The sequence below is a fragment of the Pituophis catenifer genome, unplaced genomic scaffold (genome assembly GCF_029215685.1).
Source record: "Pituophis catenifer annectens isolate HBS135680 unplaced genomic scaffold, rPitCat1.0.hap2 SCAF_1, whole genome shotgun sequence".
NCBI classification, from domain to species: Eukaryota; Metazoa; Chordata; class Lepidosauria; order Squamata; family Colubridae; genus Pituophis; species Pituophis catenifer.
In genome coordinates this window covers 238,750,197-238,770,029 of record NW_027256881.1, presented here as the reverse complement: position 1 = coordinate 238,770,029, position 19,833 = coordinate 238,750,197, and the positions used below count along the sequence as shown (strand labels likewise).

At 37.3% G+C, this 19,833-nt stretch overlaps 1 protein-coding gene across 1 annotated transcript in view; it reads left to right on the top strand.

Moving 5' to 3' along the window:
• The first annotated feature begins 1,570 nt into the window (after positions 1-1,570).
• The window catches only part of SYT7 (synaptotagmin 7), a 106,747-nt gene continuing 88,484 nt past the window's right edge, over positions 1,571-19,833 (top strand). Inside the window, exon 1 of the mRNA XM_070934901.1 lies at positions 1,571-1,741. Within this exon, the coding sequence (XP_070791002.1) occupies positions 1,571-1,741 (171 nt within the window). The remainder of the gene's footprint in view (positions 1,742-19,833) is intronic.

The following is a 19,833-nucleotide window of genomic DNA, read 5'->3' as shown; positions in this document are numbered from 1 at the left end:
GATATAGCCACCCCACTAATCTATGCAGCCACACTGTACCATTTCTTATTACCTATGCTCGGATTAGCCTTCTGCTTTTATTTCCATCTCCCGTGTTGTAATGAAAGAAATCCATTGGATTTTTCATGATAGCACTTCACCCTCTTACACAAGAGGTTACTGCTTATTTAAGCCTCAGTGCTACATCTTCTCAGCAAGTATTACCTTGAATTTATTGAATTCTAGCGTCTTCTGTTGATTTATTGCTTGGTTGCTCTAAATTTTCCCTAGTTGTTTATACCAGAAAAATAATAATGAAATAAATGTTGAATTATAGTCTATTAAAGAAAACGTTACACAATACATGCTTTGTCTGACTACTTATCTGTTTTCTTCCATTTATCTTCCTCTGCTAAATGTGGGCTGAGTCATGATATCTTGTATAACTATGTACATTTGATGGAATGCATGTTTAAGTGGGGGCGTATATGTGGAATTAAAGTTGTGCTAAGGCTAGCTATCAAAAACATCTGACCCATATATATCTTGTGGAGGTAGCCAAATCATCTACTTACCTTAGCTAGCTCTAAACAACTGGGACCCTTCCATATGAATTGCAATTAAAGTAGCTCTGGTTTTAATATTGTCATACTTTTCTAGATCAAGGTCACTATTTTAGAATATGAATTTATTCTCTTGAGCTCTAATTAGAACCTGTGCTATTTAAATTCTAGATCACACATGGACAACCCACAACCTAGCAGGATACTTTCTCTGGCCTGTGACTTAGGGATGTTTTTCTCTACTACCCACTTTATCAGCAATGAAAAACAGATTTATCTCTTTACTATTATCTAGAAAAAAAAACAACAGCCCTTGTTCAGGATCCTTTGCTCCAATGTTTATAAAATATTGGAATAAAAACAGCAAAGTAGCATGAATCCAGGGAGTAAAATTGTAGGTTTAAATCCCATCCCCCCCCCAACCTTTACTTTTATTTTCCTTTATTTTTAATTTAGAGAGGAGCAGTTCCTCTCTACTTTTTTTTTTAAAGCAATGTTCTTTTGCTGCTATAATTGTTCTATAGAAAGGCATGCAGCTGGAGTGCCATGAAATCAAAGCATACTAATGATAATCTATGGTTGGTTCTGGGTGCTGCATTGCAATAAGGCTTGCCCTGTCCATGTTAGGGACATGTGCTGAATCTCTCCATTATCAGCCAAAGCAGCAGTTTCAATCCCTGGTTTGATCTCCGCAGTCTGAGATCTTGCTTGGCAAAGGAACTGCCAAGAATTCATTGCTGTTTTTTCTTCTTACACTCCTTCACCAAGGTGAAATTAGAACAAAGTATTAAAAAAATATTGATTGAACCAGTTGTTTTAGTTTAGTTTAACAGAAAATAGTACTAAGTACTAAGCCCAATAGAAATCCTAACAAAATACAAAAAGACCTTGAGAAGTAGGGATCTGAGGCACTTGACACATATGTAGAGAAGAAACTGTTCATCAGTTCTGCTGGCTAGCAGACCTTCCATTTTGTAAGGATTGCTGAGAGATGTGGACAAAAGCAAGTAAAAAAATTTTGAAGGACAATGAGGCGATGTGATGAGAAATTATTCTTCAGGTTAACGTGGCTAACTTTGGGCTTTCTCTTCTCAGGGACACCTTCCCGTGATGTCCTCCTGGTTTCAGTCATCATCACCATTAGCCTTAGTGTCACCATTGTCCTGTGTGGAATTTGCCAGTGGTGTCAGCGCAAACTGGTAAGTTGTAGTTACATATGATCAGCTACACAAAGGAGGAAGCCCCAGAGAGGTAGGAAAAGACGCGGTTGTGTTTCCTTGGCAAACCATTTGTTTAAAGGCATGGAGATCCCACAGAAATTATGAAATAAGCTATAAAAGGTATGAGAAGTTCCTTCTGTGGAAGGGGGGGGGACTAAAGGAGGAGTTCAATTGCAAATACCAGTAATAGCAAGATGATGATCATGGGATATAATGCCACCAATTACAATGGGGCTGCATTTTTATTTTAATGGCACTAATTTAAGATCAAGAGCTTCAGGAAAAAGAGTTGAAACCAAATACTAGATTGGAAAGAAGGCAGAGTTGGAAAGAGGCAAACAGATGAACATCACAGGGATATCTGTCCTTTAAAGATAGAACAATGTGAGATTAAAAGATCAGAGTCCTTGCAGGACATTGTGCTCTTTCATCTTGCCACCCAAATTAATGTGCATATTGACTAAGACGATGTTATTTGGGAAAATGAACCAGAATGCACTTATCTTCATATTTTACAGTAAAAATGCAGCAATAATAAATAATTATTTGTTGGGGTTCTCTCTTTTCATGATATGCTAACACCTGCTGCTTAAAATAGTAATCTTATTCAACACAAGTGGATGATGCTGGAAAAAAAGCATGAATTGAGGTTGTGGAAGAAATCAGACCTGGGCATCTGATGGCGTCCTCCCTTTCGCTAATATAGCTGAAGACAAAGGGAGAAGATGCACATGCTAAGCCAAGAATAATGAAAGGAGGTGTCTCTCCTTAATGCTTCTTTTATGTCAAATGCAGTGACAGTATCCAAGGCTGAGAGGTGTATATAAGGACATCGTGGAATTTTAAGCTGTTTAATACGTTCCCTTGAAAAATTGTACTCAGTCCAAGGCTATATGACAGGGTGGGGTGGGAGAGGGATAACTCCTTTATTGTAAAAGGGGAATTCAGGGAAAGGGGAAAAAGAAATGAGCTAATTGGGGCTTTTCTGCTCTGTAGCCTTAAGCCGCTTAACTCCCATGTGTAAATTGGCTGGATAAAGCTCTCCATTATTTCTGCTTGTTGGAAGCTAGTTGTGAAGCATGATCACATGATTGTGGGACACTGCAACAGTCATAGATATGCGCCAGGGTTGCAAAGTGTCTGAATGGCAGTTTTGTGACCCCAAGATGCTGCAACAGTCATAGATGCAAGGACTAATCAGGAAGCTGTTGCTTTCTTCAACCATCATAACTTCAAATGGCTGCTAAGTGAGGCAGTCAGTAAGCAAAATCTATAGTAGAAAGTAGCAGGAAGGTTCTCAACAGTTCATTAGTCAAACAACCCGAGATAAAAGAATAACATCAATCTCACTGTTCTGTGGCAGAAGAAAGATTCCACTGCTAAATAATCAAGTATTTGGTATTTTGTTTAATCCAAATTTGGGAGCTAGATGGAGAAAATTTAATTTAGTCTTGAAGACATCCTCCTGCCCCTTTGTTTGAAAGTGTCCTTTCTAGGCAATGTCTTATAATGGTATTTTACATAATCTGTAGACAGTTCACGTCTCTTTTGTCAAAGTTGCTTATCGGTTGACTCTTTTGTTTTCATGCACACCAGCCACAATCTTTTGCACCTCTATGCATATCATTTTCTTTGCAGCAGATAGCCTCATTATTGCCGTTGTGAGTGCTACTTAAAATACATAGGAGTCACAATGGAAGCACAGATGTAAAATACAGACTGCCCCTTCAGGTGCCTGTAAGCCTCATAAGGCCAGATTCTCAGAGCAACTCCAGAAATGCTGGCAGATGGCCATTTTCAGTGCAACAGAATGGGAGGCATATTAAATGCCTAAGAGATAACTATATTAACAGTAATTGATCTAATTTCTTTTAAATTAAATCTAATTTAATTTTTTTCCCCTTAACATAACCATTTCCTTCTCCTGATCTAACTCTTTTTGGGAGAAGGCTGCTGTCAAGTTTTTCGAGACCTGGGTCTTGGTCTTAAACAGACTGTACTATATGTTGAATTGATGGTCTGATGCTGAAGGCATGTTTAGTAGCAGATATCATACATCCACTCTATTTAGCGTTAATTATATACAGTATTTTTTTTCCTTAATGCTATCTTTAAATGTAGCATTTGTCAATAGTTACAGAATTCTCCAGCAAAATTCTCTGTTATGGCTTTGTGACCTTTTAAAAAGGCATTAGAAACTGTCTCAATATATTACTTCAAGAAAGAGGCGTTAGTAGATAATTCCCCCCACTTTTACTTGTATTTTATTTGCTATGCTTCATTTTCATTAGAAATTTATTATTATTATTTTTTATGTAACCATTTCACTGACCTAAGATTGTTAAAAGAGTCAGGAAAATTGGAAATGCATGTCTAACCTCATTTATGTTTAATTAAAAAGAAGGAAGGGAACAGAATTATCCCAGTATAAGAAGACTGTAAAATCTCTTTCTCTTTTTCATTAAATTTAGAATGAATTGCCTGCTAGGCCATTACTTAATGTGCCCTTGTCCACAAGTGCTATAATGTGGCACATTTCTCACATTTGTATTGACCTCTGCTCAAGGTGCTCCTGGATGGATGCAACCTCCATGTGGGATACACTAGGTCACTCAATGAGGTTACTAAGCCTTTTCTTGAATGTTTATTACATCACTCTTCTCCTGCAAGGTATCCCTCAGTCAAGTTAGGTTGTAACTCCTAGAATTCCATTCTGCAAGCTGTTCATGATGGCTAGAAATTATAATGGCAATATTTACAGTTCTTCCAAATACTGTAAAGCTTTCTGGCGGCTGGCAAATCTTTAAATTCCAGGATAAAAATTATCAGTACAAGCAAGGGTGCTGCTATTTCATTAACAAAGGGGTCTCCAGTCATAGATGGGGGAAGAGATGAAAGTTGTTATGCGATAGTCCAGAAAAATACTTTTTCTTTCTTGGTATTCTTCAAGAACCAAGGCAGAGAAGTGTGATTAGGTAACAATGCAGGCAGCCCACTCTCACTCAGCACTTTCTGCCCCTACCAGACATCTCTTTACATAGGTTTGAACTACCACCCTTGTGATACCTGCATTCCTTCCTTTATCCTTGCAAATATGACCAGACTGCCATGAGCAGATGCTCCCACAGAATTTATCTTCACATTGTCTCAGCATTTAGATCAGGGGTGTCAAACTCAAGGCCTGCAAGCCAGATCCAGCCCATGGAGTGCTTAGATCTTGCCCACGGGCCCGTCCTGGAAACAGCGAAGTATTGGCCCATTTTCACTGGCAGAGGGCTGCAAGACATCGAGCTGGTCACGCCCACCCTGGCCATGCTCACTCGCCCCCCCCAGGGTCAAACACAACCCTGATGCAGCCCTCAATGAAATTGAATTTGATACCTCTGATTTAGATGGTTATACTTAAGTTGTTCTGGCACCCACATGCCCCTCACCAATTTAACAGTGGACTCCCTCAAACTCCCATGTTCTTGAACAAAGACAAAGGGGGAAAAAGGAATAAGAGACTCAAATAATGAGAAGAGCAAGAATTTATATATTTTCAGAGATCTGTATTTGCAAATAACTTTGCAGATGCTGATGTTTCGGAGATGCATGTTTAGTGTTACAGATGAAGATTGGAAAAGCAAAATCATAGTAATTCAGATGCAGTGTTGTGCAATTGTTTAATAGTAATCTGAATGTTTCTACAATTTCAAAATCTTCACCTAACTCCAGTATTTGCAATCTAAGTAAACCTTCGATTAGATATTGTGATCCAGCGTGCACAAGATTTGCTCAGTATGCTACCTCACAGAGCAGCAGAAAGGTAATATGGTATGTGGCTTCTCAGCACCTTATGTCTTATAACCCAATAAAAGCTACAGAAATACTTAGCATAAACTTTATGACTTTACTTCATTAGATTTTTGAAGTATTACACCACGTCAAGGCCCCCCCTCCCCCACATACACATGGCAATGGGAAATGGAATTCAGGAAGCATAGTTAAAAATTAAACCTATGTAGTATTATTGAGCTCCATCTTTAAGCAGTGTTGATGACAACAAAAATATCCTATTTCTCAGAAGACATAAGAAAGAGCCAAGTGTTCATATTAAACCAATTTATTCAATTCAGAGTAGACAATACCCAACCCTCAACTGACTCTCCATTTTATAATAGCTCAGATTTTTATAATTATCTATTTTATAATAGATTTTTTAGAGAAATATCTGTGCAACTTGGGTTATGTTGTGGTAACTGCATCGTGGATGCTTATCACCTTGACTACAATATCTACTTGACTACAATATCTACTCATTATAATGTTCTACTTCAATATGTTTCCTTAACTGTCTTTTTCAAAGTTAGCAGTTAGTTATATTTTATTCAACTGAATAAGCTTTGAAAAATGCATAAGATTTTCCCAGGCTCCGGGCAATCAAGGCAGCTGACCAAGATTCCAACTGTGTAGAGGAGCCAGATGGTATTTGGTTTCCAGCATTTGTAATGGCTTTAAATGGGTGTGTATTGTTAGCTCTAATTATGTTCAGAAAAGAATATTGTTTAGAAATAGATAATTTAATTTTTGCCGAGAAGTTTCTCTTGCTATTTGTGACACTTAATAAATGAGTAGGTTTACCATGCAATCCTAAAATTGGTGAAGGTATTTATCTCTCCCTCATTTATCAGTTTCTTCCTGACCAGCTGAAGGTTGACTCAACCTACCATCCTTCCAAGGTCGGTAAAATGAGGACCCAGATTGTTGGGAGCAATATGTTAACATTGTATACCACCCAGAGAGTGCTGTAAAGCAGAGTTCCCCAACCTTTCCACCTTTGCAGACTGGCAGGGGAGGAGAGGGGATGGTTCTGTGTGAGTGGCAGGCACAAGCATATGCGCAGATCCATTTGTGCGAGTGGCAGGTGCCTATCTCTCATGCAAATGGAGCGCACGCATGCTTGCCTGCTGCTCGCACAATAGGGGATGTGCATGCACACGTGCTCACCCACCACTTCCACAGGCTGGTTCCAATTGGCTGACAACCCATTAGCGGGCCACAGCCCGGGAGTTAGGGACCCCTGCTGTAAAGCACTATGAAGTAGTCTTAGTGCTAGTGCTATTTTTTCTCTGGAAAAATATATGTCCTCTATGCAGGATGAATTACTCCAACAAAAGGAAGGTTCTAGGCTAAATTAGGTAGGATCCAGTGGTGAAATGTAAAATTTGTTACTACCGGTTCTGTAGGCGTGGCTTGGTGAGGGGTAATGTGACTGGGTGGCGTGGCCAACTTTTTTTTTCTTTAAAAACTATTTTTTCTACAACCTCTTCAGCCAAAGAGATTGTAAAAAAATGCTTTTAAAAGCCTCTGATGATCACGTGGCTCAGCTGGGATCATCAGCTGGGCCCAGCTGAGCTGTGCGATCATCAGAGGCTTTTTTTTTACTTTTAAAAGCATTTTTTCAGCCGAAGAAGTTGAAGAAAAAATGCTTTTAAAAATAAAAAAAATGATGATAAAAAAACTGATGATTGCGTGGCTCAGCTGGGCATGGGGGGGGGGGCAGAGATTTTTGCTACCGGTTCTCCAAACCACCCACTGCCATCGCTACCAGATTGGGCAATCCGGTTTTAACCGGGAGCATTTCACCCCTGGTAGGATCCAATATATGTGTTTAGCCCTATATGTGTGCAGTCATATAGAAGACTAAGTATGGAAGACCAAAAATAGCACCTAAGAGTGAGATGGTAAATTTTCCTCCAACCTCCAGATTAAAACAAAACAGGAAACCTATATCCAGATGACTAATCTCATCATCTCCCAGCATTCAAACCCATGGAAAACCACTGTTTTGCTATCTCCTCACAAGGAGCAGCCATCTAGAATCCATGTGGCTGATCTCCTATCCTCTTGTTTTTATTATTAAATTTATATGCCACCCATCTTGCCATCAAGTGACTCAAGTTGCTTACAAGAAGTTAAAAATCATAATATAACACATTCAAACAAATATTACCATTAAAATTAACAATAATTTTAAGGAAGGAGAAATACCCTCTACAGCAGGGTAGAGATAGAATCTTTTCTTAATCTACTCATTGCCTACAGTATGGAATGCTCCCATAGGGACCCCAGGTCAATTAGCAGAGCTGGGTTTTAAGGCTCTTCCAAAAGGGCAGAAGAGTGGATCTCACCTTCAGGAGCACAATGTTCTAGAGCAGGGGTGTCAAACTCAAGGCCCAGGAGCCAGAGCCAGCCCGCGGGATGCTTAGATCTGACCTGCGGGGCCACCCTAGAAATAGCAAAGGACTGACCCACGGTGCCTTTTGCCAGCAAAAATGGTGCTTGGGAGGGCTGCGTGCAGCCCTCCCAGGCTCCATTTTCAGCCACAAAGGCCTCCTCCTACCCTCTACCAGCAAAAACAGGGGGCAGTAGAAGGCCATTGCAGCTGAAAATGGAGCTCGGGAGCCCGTTTTTGCTAGCAGAGTGCTCAGGCCACCACAGATTCCCCTGACACAAGTGATGTCAAGCTAGCCATGCCCACCCCAGCCCCCAAGGTCAAATACAACTCTGATGCAGCCCTCAATGAAATTGAGTTTGACATTCCTGTTCTAGAGGGTGAGAGCCATGCAGAAAAGGCTCTTCTCCTGGACCCCACCACCCAGAATTCCTTGACAGATGGGGTCGGCAGGGTAAGATGGCTCCTCAGGTATGTGGAGAAGTTCCAAGGAACTGGTCTACATACTGACTCCATATTTTTTTCCATGGTTGTTGGCTTCATTTTCACAGAGCCATTTTCAGTTTGCCATACATCTGCTGGAAGCCTCAGAAAAGTACTTATTTCCATAAAAAGAGAGATGGGAAGGTTTGTGGGGAGTCAGACGTAATGAATCAAAAACTCATCATTCACTTCTCCTGTTGGTATGGTCACAATTGTGATGTTATCAGCAATATTGATTCCCTTTACAGAAGGTATTTCACGCTAACGATACTGCACTGTGCATTAATGTAATCTAATACCACAAAATATGGCTGATGTGAAATATGGGTTGAAAAAAACTTCTGAGATAAATCAGGTCAGCAATTTCAATGTTTAATCATGACCATTTTAATATTTATATGAAATGATAGAGAGCAGTTGGACTAAGTGCAACATATTTTTTTAGAAGTCTTGCATTTTCTCTTGAGGAGAAGGAGAACGAAATAATGTTGGCTAAAATTAACTCAGATGCAGTTTTGCCAAAGCTTTTTGTGTCATAAAAATTGTATAAATGGGAAGATTTTCAACAGATGCAGCATCTTCTATGGTAGGGAAACAAGTTTCAGTATTTTCAAGCAAGTTCCTATAAAATTCTGTCTTCTGGAAAGTATCATTCATCTAGAATGGAGATGAAAGGATATGGCCTTAAGCATCCTTATTAGTAAGCAAAAAAATATTTCATTCATGAATGAAAAAATATTTCATTCAACAAGACCTAGTTCTATTTAGATATGATCAGGATTAAATGGCAGCTGAGTTGGACCAGAACTAACACTCTCCTGATTTCTAACCTAATGCTTTAATCACTAGCATACTCCTTGATTTATGACCATTTGCTTAACAATGGTGCAAATTAGCAACAGCCTTGAAAAGGTGCTTTCCACTTTGTAAAGCACTTCTGACCTTTGCTAAGTATTGCATTGCCTCCCCCCCCCCTCAATAATCATGTGATTGCAATCTGGATGCCTGGTAACCTGTTCACACATATAATCTGTTGTCAAGCATCCCACAATCATGTGATCATTGTTTGCAATCTTCTCTGCCAAAAGTCAGTGGGGAAGTGGGCAGGGAAGGTTACAAGCTGCTGCTGCCGCCTGCTGAGCGGACTGCCCCTTGTCTCTGTAGCTGGATGAAAGAGCTGCCTGCTGAAGAATTTGGCAATCCAAGCAGGTACCAAAGTTGAAATCCTTCAGCAGGCAGCTCTTTCAGCCATCTCACAGAGACAAAAAGGAGCTGAAATCCGAGCAGGCTTTTCAGCTCCTGAACGGAGAGACAGCATGGTGAGGTAAAGAGTGCAGGGAACCTCAGGGCAATGAGGAAGGCCATGGAAAGCCCAGCACAGGCTGCATGCAAGTATCTTTCCACTCAGGAGCTGAAAACTCTGCTTGTGTTTTGGCAGGGAGAATTTGCAGCTCCTGAACAGAGAGCAACGCTCGCACATGGCCTGCCCTGGACCTGCCAGTATTTCCTTTCCCCTGAGCTACCCCACACTTATCTGGGACTCCATCCATTTAATGACCTGCAAGATCATTTAATAACTGCAACCAGGCATACCATATTGTAGTTGTTGAGCAAAGCAGTCACATGACACTTACCATATTTTTCGGACTATAAGACGCACCTAAAATTACAGGAGGAAAACAAGAAAAAAATAGTTTTTGGCCTCCGTGCATCCAATTGTTGCCCTCCCAGGCCCCCAGAAGCACTCTACAGTGTTCCGCATGGCCCATTTTCATAAAAAATGGGCCCGTTTTTAGGCTCCGAAGCCCTCTATGCATCATGTTTTTGCCGTCTCGGGCCCCCAAAAGCATTCTGCAGTGCTCCACACAGCCCGTTTTCACCAAAAATGGGGCCATGTTCGGCCTGCAGAGTGCTAGGGAAGGCGAAAATGTGATGCGCTGAGTGCTTGGGAGCCGAAAACTGGGCCCATTTTTGGTGAAAACAGGCCATGCAGAGCACTGCAGAGCCCTTCTGGGAGCCTGGGAGGGTGAAAATGCGATGCACAGAGGGCTTGGGAGCCCAAAGTCCGTTTTTGCCAAAAATGGGCCCATTTTTGATGAAGAACAGAGAGCAGAGCACTGCAGAGTACTTGTGGGAACCGTGGAGGGCGAAAATGCCACGCACGGAGGGTTTGGGAGGCCCAAAACACCCATATTCCGTCTATAAGACGCACCTAAATTTTCATCTACTTTTTGGGGGGAAGGTCTGTCTTATACTCCAAAAAATACAGTAATGACTGCTTCACTCAACATCCAAGTTTCCAATCCCAATTTTAGCCATTAGTCGAGGATTACCTGTACATCAAACTGGCTTTCAAAGAAAGCTATTGTATACGTAAAAAGAAATCCATGTAATGTCTCTGCTTTCTGTTCTGTTGCTGCTTTCTCATATAGCCTGTAATCCCCATGTATCTGGTATGGTGCCAGAAGAGCATTCCTAATGGCTCAAAGGCTATTGAAAGGTGAAAATAAAAGTTGCAGGCTGAAGACAAAATGAAAAAAAGCACTGTGAAAAAAAGAGACAACTAAAAAGCTTAAAATATTTTGAAAGCTATAGTGTTTCCATAACAATACTGAAGCACCCACTTTCATAAATCACCTTGTATTTGGGGGGGAAATGCCTTATATTTTTAAATTTTTATTTTCATGTTTTTATTTTATTTTATTGAACATTGTATGCTATGGGCAAAGCAAGAAAGCTAGATGGCAATATATCTGATAGATAGATAGATAGATAGATAGATAGATAGATAGATAGATAGATAGATAGATAGATAGGAATGCATACACAGTCACATACATAACAGGAGTTAGTTTGGTGTGATAGTTAATTCATAAGGCTGGAAATCAGGAGACTGAGTTCTAGTCCATTTTAGGCATAAAGCCAGCTAGGTGACTTTGGGCCAATTATTCTCTCTTAACCCTAGGAAGGAGGAGGCGAGGGCAAACCATTTCTGAAAAGCTTTGTCAAGAAAAATTCAAGGACTCATCCAGACAATAGCCAGGAGTCAGCATTGACTTGAAGGCAAGCATTTTTGCAATCTTTTATGATGCAGGCAAACCACGTTTCAGAGAATTCAAAAGGCATTTAGTAAGGAATCATCCTGCTGTATTCATAACATTTTATAGGGAATCAAGATAACGTGGTCTTCCTTTTTTTTTAAAAAAAATCCATCTTTCCCACTACTTCCATCATTTTTCTATCCAGACAAAATAATAATTGTACAATTGCCGCTTTCTTAGGAATTTGCCGTTTGGAAGTGCCTAGCAACAAGAAATAAGCAACAAATACAATTAAAAAATAAGTCATTCAAATATTGAACAAATGGCAAGATGTATCAAATACATTCCTCCCTTGAGATGCATCTGATCTAGGGACATGATTTTGCATCCTACTGTCTCTATTTCTGTAAAGGAAAAATGAAAAATGAGTCAAAGGTGTTTCAAGAATAAAGATTAAGAATAGAAGTCCAGGGTGGGTGGTGAATCTTGCATCTTAATTCTTTGGCATTTCAATGTGGAAAAAAGAGAGGGAAGGGTAGAGTTGTGTTAATGAAGTAATAAAAGAGTTCCTTGCAAAATCCAGGCTTTGTGATAGAGAATATAATCCTGGCCTTCTGGCAGAGTAAAAGTTTGGTAATGGGGAACTTCAATTCAACTGTGATTGAATGAAGATGTAACAACCAATGAACAACTCTTGCTGAATGAGTTATTTTCATTGTTGGTTTCTGTAGCTTGTTAGAAGATATGTTACTTGAATGTTTTAGTGGAAGTGCTTGTTGGTAAAAATAATCTACGTGCAAGTAAAAATCTGCCTGGCTGGGATGAAGGAATCATTTAGTATTGTGTTACTATTAATAAATTGTGCCATTCTCCCCCTTGTACTATAAAATATTGTAATAGAATATTACTTTTACACTTTCTAAAATGCTTTTAAGTAATTCAATTTGGGCCAATCACTCTCTCTCAACTCAACCTACTTCACAGGGTTGTTGCTGTGAGGAAAATACCAGGAGGAAGGAGTATTAGGTATATTTGCCACCTTGAGTTATTTATAAAAATAATAAAGGTGGGATAATAAATAAAATATTTAAAGTTCATTACATTCATTTTTTCTAATGTACTGTGTTGATCATGACAGTACCCAAAACTAAATGTATGTGGCTTTCCTTTCATTCCAGCCATTTCATTCCCTTCTTAGGAATTTATGCACAGACACTGGACATTCCCAGATCTTTCCTATTCAGACTACAGACTATTCAAGGGCTAAAAATAGTCTGCAGCTTTTTTCCCCCTCTTAAAAAAAAAGTAAGAGCTGAAAAGGCTCAGTGCTGCTTCCTGTACCTGCCCTGTCCATGCTATCCAAGCCAAGCTGGCTCATTTTTCCTTGAACTTAACCTTCATGCAACTGATCTGGGAATTCAGAACTGGGTCAGCTACTTCACAGGTGGCTTTATTTCTTTCCTTTTATCAATACCAAAATGCACAAATAAAGATAAAGGTTTTTTTTCAAGTTTTCTTTTCCTCAGCAGGGGAGCAAGGTGTAATGCAGTAGAAAGAATAAAGCTGATGGATGCTTACTTTAAAGGAGACTCTCTATCCCAGGGCAGACATTAGCAGCATCCCAGCTGCCTTGCTCATCCCTCTGTTACTGTTACTTTACATGCTGAGATGTAAGTCATATTTTGCCCTGACTCTGACTTACTATCAGGATTGTAACCAGCTTCTATCCAGACTTTGTCTCATTCCTTCCTAAGGAGAACCAAGGGCAACTTCCTGGTTCAATCTGCTTGTTTGGCCCATGACGCAAGAGAGAGCTTGCTTGTCTATGTAATACAATCATGCATTAAGCAGTGATATTGCAGCATTAATAAGTAAAGATCCTCACTTGGCAGCCAAATTAATAAAAGCAACTGACAGTGAGTGAGCAAGATGAATTAAAGGTCTCACAGATGAGAAAAGAAATGGAGAGAACATTATCTAGTTCAGTTCCATTCCAATGACAGAAAATGGCACCAAACCCCAAATAAATTGTTGAAAAATTTTTCACACCAATAGAAAAGACGAAGTCACTCTTTTGCTTTGACCAGCTGGAAACGATAACAATGAGAGGCTAAGGAAAACCAGACACTTGCTGATTAAAAATGACAGGTATAAAAGTTGTGAGGTAGCCATCTTCCCCAGAATTGATTTGTGTGGCTTCATTTCTGGTATTGGCAAATCACCTGTAGTTCTTTTGCTGTCTCCCATTGGTTTCCTGGCATGTTTGTTTGTGTACAAGAAATTTATTTCTTTATATATTAATTGCCTTTCGGTCCTGGATGTCCAATCTTGGCAACTTTAAGACTTCATGCTGGCTGAGGAATTCTGGGAATTGAAGTCCACAAGTCTTAAAGTTGCCAAGGTTGGACAATCCTGTTTTAAGACTATCTTTTCCCAGAGAGCTTCAAGCATTGTATATGGTTCTTTCCTTTTTTTTTATTTTAAAAACAAACTTTATTCAATATAAAAAGATAAAAGATTGTACAAAACGTTCTTAACTCTAAAAAAGAAAGTACAATTTTAAATTACATATATACTAAAACTAACAAATAGGATTATCTATCTGTATTTGAACATGTAAATACATATATACTTATTTCTTAATGACGGTGTAAATTTGTTACCCTTAAATTCTTACTATATTTGACTTTAGTTTTTTTTCCATCGATTGATCCATTCATACCATCTGTCCCATATTTTGTAATACTGTGAGTCTTCCTTGTTGTTTAATTTTAAAGTTAATCTATCCATTTCTGCACATATGAATACTTTTTGGATTATTTGTTGTTCTGTTGGCAACTGTTCTAATTTCCAGGATTGGGCTAGGGTTAATCTAACCGCCATAATTATATGTAATGTGATGTATTTTATTTCTTTTCTACTACTTTTTTTAAATATGCCTAATAAAAAAAATTCAGGTTTTAGGTCAATCTCTTCTTCTGTTATTTCTGTTATCCATATTCTAATTTTCATCCAAATTTTTTTAATTTTTGGGCAAAGCCACCAAAGATGATAAAAGGTTCCCAGTGATTTTCTGCATTTCCAATATATCGGATTACAATTTGGGTACATTTTTGCCAATCTAGCAGGGGCTAGGTACCACCTATACCACATCTTATAGTGGTTCTCTTTATAAGTTGTTGCCTTTGTTATTCTACAATTATTTTCCCATATCATTTCCCACTCTTCTAATTGTATACTTCTTCCAATATTCCTAGCCCAAGCTATCATTTGGCCTGTGACTATGTTTTCTGCCAGGCCGAACTCTAGTAGGTATTTATAGATCTTTGAAATTAATTTTCCCTCTTTAGTTTCTAATAATTTATCTAATTGGTTGGATTTTATATCAACTCCTCCTTCTTCACTGTCTTTTTTATATCTCGTTTGTATTAGTAAATATGGCCATCAGTCTATTTCTATACCCTGGTCCCTGAGCTCTTAGCGAGATTTGAGTCTCCCATTAATATCCAGAATTTCTTTGTATCTTATTATTTTTTGAGTAGCTGGTGTGTTGGGGTACATTGTATTGGGGTGCATTGTTGCCTCTAATATAGATATCCAGCCTGGGACTTTCATATAGTGCTTACGTTTAATTTCCAACCAGGTGTCAATTAGTGAATTTCTTATTATATGGTTTTTAAAATGTTTGTATGTTTTGTTTCCAATGTTCCACAAGTAAGCATGCCAGCCTTTTAATAAATCGTGACCTTCCAATTTCAATACTCTTTGGTTGTCCAAATTAACCCAATCCTTAATCCATATTAGACTTGCCGCTCTATAATATTTTTCCCAGGCTGGTAGGCTAAAGCCTCCTCTGGTTTTATCGTCTTGTGTATTTTTAAATTTATCCTCGATTTTTTCCCCTCCCATATAAATTTTGCGATTAATTTATTCAAATTTGTAAAAAAAAATATTCTAATTTAACAGGAATAGTTTGAAACAAGTAGAGGAGCCTTGGGAGTATATTCATCTTTATCGCCGCGATTCTTCCTAGTAGCGATAGTTTAAGTTTCCCCCATCTCTTTAGGTCTTTTTTAATTTGTTGTATTAGTTCTCCATAATTGTTATCCTTAATTGCTATATTTCTAGTTGTCAAATTTATACCTAAATATTTTATCTTTTTAACTACTTGCAATCCCGATTGTTGTTCCAGTTCTTCTATTTGTTTTATTGTTAGATTTTTGGTTAGTATTTTAGTCTTGTTTTTATTAATTTTTAACCCTGCTACCCTGCCGAATTTCTCTATTTCCTCCATCAATTTTAATTGTGTTTCTAATGGGTCTTCTGTGAAGAATACAAGGTCATCAGCAAAGGCTTGGACCTTGTATTCTTCTCCTTTTACTTTAAGTCCTTTTATATTTTTATTTAGTCTAATTCTCCTAAGCAAATTCTCCAGGGTTAAAATAAAAAGCAGGGGTGAGAGTGGGCACCCTTGTCTTACTCCTTTACTTATTTCAAAGAAATCTGTTAATTCCCCATTAACTAATAGTCTTGCCTTCTGACTTGTGTATATTGTAGATATTATCTTTTCAAATTTCTCTCCGAATTTCATATTTTTTATTTGTTGTGTCATGAATTTCCAATTGACCCAATCGAATGCTTTTTGTGCATCCAGAAAAACAAGTGCTGCTTGCTTCTCTGGATGCACCTCATAGTATTCTATTATATTAATCACCATTCTTAAATTATTTTTAATTTGTCTTGTCGGCAAGAATCCATTCTGATCTGGATGTATTCTATTATTTAATATTATTTTTAATCTATTCGCCATTAAATTCATAAAAATTTTATAGTTGGTATTTAATAGGGAAATTGGCCTATAATTACTAATTTGTGTTGTATCTGTCCCTTCTTTGTAGATTAATGAAATATGTGCTTCTTTCCAAGATTCTTTCCAAGATTTGCTTCTTTTAGTGCCTCACTGTAAACCTCTAACAATATTCCATTTAATGATGTTCCTAATCCTTTGTATAGTTCTATTGGTAGCCCATCTGTTCCCGGGGTTTTATTATTTTTTTGTTTCCTAATAGTTTCCTGTAATTCTTCCATCATAATCTCCCTATTTGGCATCTTTTTTTCCTCTTCCCTTATCACGGGCATTTCCTCCTTTTTTAAATATTGCTCTATTTCTTCTACTTCCACCTTTTCTTGCTTATATAGGTTTTGAAAGAATTGAATTGCTATTTCTTTCTTTTTTTCTGGGCTCTGATGCAGCTTACCTTCATTGTCCTGGAGTTGATGAATTATTCATTTTTCCCTTTCTTTTCTTAATTTATAAGCCATCCACCTCCCCGGTTTATTTGCCTGTTCAAATTGATTTTGTCTTATAAATTTTAATGCATTGACATATTTTTCTTGTTCAAGTATGTTCAATTTGTGTTTAGCAGCCGTCCAATTAACTCTTATCTGTTCATCCCCCGGTCTGTCCTGTAATTTCTCTTTGCAATTTTTAATCTCACTATAAATTTTGTTATATTCCTTTTCCCTCCCCTTTTTTCTTTTGCTATTATAGGTAGTGTTATTCCTCTGATGTAGGCTTTTGTTGTGTCCCACAAATTTTGTAAAGATGTCTGGCTTTTATTATTATCCTTGAAGAACCATTTCAGTTCTTCTTCTATTCTTTCAATATATTCTTTTTCTTTCATTACTTGTGTATTCATCATCCATCTGCTTTTCCCCATTCTCCATCCTCTCCATTCTATTATTAATGGGTTATGATCGGCCCAATCATTTGTCCCTATTTCTACTGATTGAATCTCCTGTATTAAAGTCTTTAAAGTATTAAAGTATATGGTTCTTTCCATTGCAGCTTCCCCTCACTCCCTTTACCTATGTGATTCTTTCAAGCTCTGTTGAGAGATATTAAGAGATCCAAGGTCTCTGAGAGAATTTCAGTGTTGAGTAGGAATTGGAACATGGATCTCCCTCAGTTTACACTGGAATTGTAATCAGTTAGATAAGTGGGGTTCTACTGTGGACTAGATGTCCCTAAAGACATGGGGATAGCATTGTAGCAGAGATAGGTGGCCAGATGGTGAATTTTATCTGGAACAGACAAAGAGACATCATGCAGTCATCCATTTGTCTTCTGGACAGCTGCTCCTCATGAAGAAACTACCACAACTGAGGGTTTTGCAGTCAATTCATGAGTTGAGCAGCTAGAGACCAAGGAATTTCATTCAAGCTCATAGCCTGAATGCAGCCTATATGGACTCAATGTTTGCAAAAACCTTACTTTTTTAGCCATTATTGGATGTAATCAATTTATACTTAGAGAGAGATTTTCTGAGTGGTAGGATAAAATAAATCCACTTGGTGGGTCAACATTTTTTCTGGATTAAAGAAGGAAGGGGAAAAAGGCTTTAGGGGATTTAAATTTTCAGCAAAAAGCTAACAAAAATGGGATGTCAGAAAGTTTAAAATGGATAAAGGAGTCAGTAAGTTTGGAAGATTCAATTTTGGTGAAAAGGCATTTGAAAATATTGGAATTAAACAGATAAATAGATTTGAATTTTGTGGGAATGTTATCTGCTTAGCATTCAAGGGATAGACAGTTGCTTCGGTTATACAAAATAAAACTGACCAATTGTCTATGTCCTTAATACTAAAATAATGTTTATTTATAAATTAAAAGTAAAGATAATATTAACCAGATTGTGATTGTGACTATAAATACAGACTTTTTAAATTCATGATTTATGGATTATCAGTGCTTAACATGGAATATAAATGGAGTAAATGCTGCTCGAAACAAAGAACAATGTTATTTAAAAAAAATAAAAAGATATAATTTGCTTACAAAAACACTTATTAGAAAAAAGATATAAAGTATTTGACTTACAAAAAATTTGGTGAAGAATTTCTCTCAGCAAATCTAAAATCTAAAAACGAAAAGGAGAAAAGAAATGAAATTATTTTATGTACAAGCTCCCCAATTATAACCAGAAATTTATATAGACTCATGAGCAGGGTAGATATGTTGGGATAGAAGTTAATTTGTATAGGGTTAAGATTCTGATATTGGGACTTTATACTTCAAATGAGGATAAAACAATAATAAAACTAATGATCTTTTCTTATGAAAATTGGTGTTTAATGGGAAGTTGGAATAGAGTAATCTTCCCACAAATGAAAGAACTTTTGAGAAAAAATATTAAAATTACACAAGGTAATATTTTATTTGATGGACAGTTTGACTCTTTAAACTTTAAACTCTTTAAACATTAGAGCATGGTGATGCATGGAGAAATAAAATGACAATTTAGGGGAGTAGACTATTTTTCTGAAAGACAGCTCTTTTTCAAGAATAAATGTGATTTGGATTTCAAAGAATTTGACTACTAAGGTTCATAGAGATACTACCAAAGATCTTTTCAGATCATAATCCAGTGAGTTTGGTTTTTAAAGGAAATCCAGTTTTTCCACAGAGAGGTTAAATGAAATGTTTCTACATAAAGAAGCAATAGTGGAAGACCGTAAAAACGAATCTTACAAAGTTTCTTTCAAAATAATATTAACAAATGTAAGAAAGGTTTAGGACACAAGGAAAGCTTTCATGAGAGGTTACTTTATACAACTTTGTAGTGAACTCAAAAAGAAGAGGCTAGAGAAAACAAGCTATTTTGAATGAAATAAAAAAGAACCAGAAATTAAAAAGTTTCCAGAGAAGATAAATATTTATCAATAAATTAAGCTTCTAGAGTGACAATTACTTATGGTAACATTAAGAGAAATAGAGACAAAAATGAATTATTTAAACAAAAGAACTGAATTTGCAAATAAACCAGGGAAATGGTTGGTATCCTAATTACACAAAGAAAAAGAAAAAACAGGGAGATACTGTAATAACAGATAATGTGGTTATTCAAAAGTATTTTGTCAATATTATTCCAATTTACCTAAGGAACAAGAAACGTCCCCGAAGAAAATAGATTAATATTTAAAGAAATATTATTTATCAAGGATTACAGAGAAATAGAAACAGATTATGAATGAAGCTACAATAATATGGGAAGTTTGTGAAACCCCCCAAAAAAGTCAAAAAAAGGAAAAGTCCATGGACCAGATGTTATTGGCTTCTTGCTATAAATGCATTGAGGATGAACCTTTACAGCTTTACAAGAATAAAACAAACTCTATTTTACTTAGGCTTTCATGCCTAAGGCAAATTGTTTATGATTGAGAGAATGGCTGAAAATGATTTTCAAAAAATGGGGATTCATGAGGATCAATTTGACTTTTTACCTAAAAAAACAGTTAAAGGATAATACAAGAAATGTTTTGGATACTTT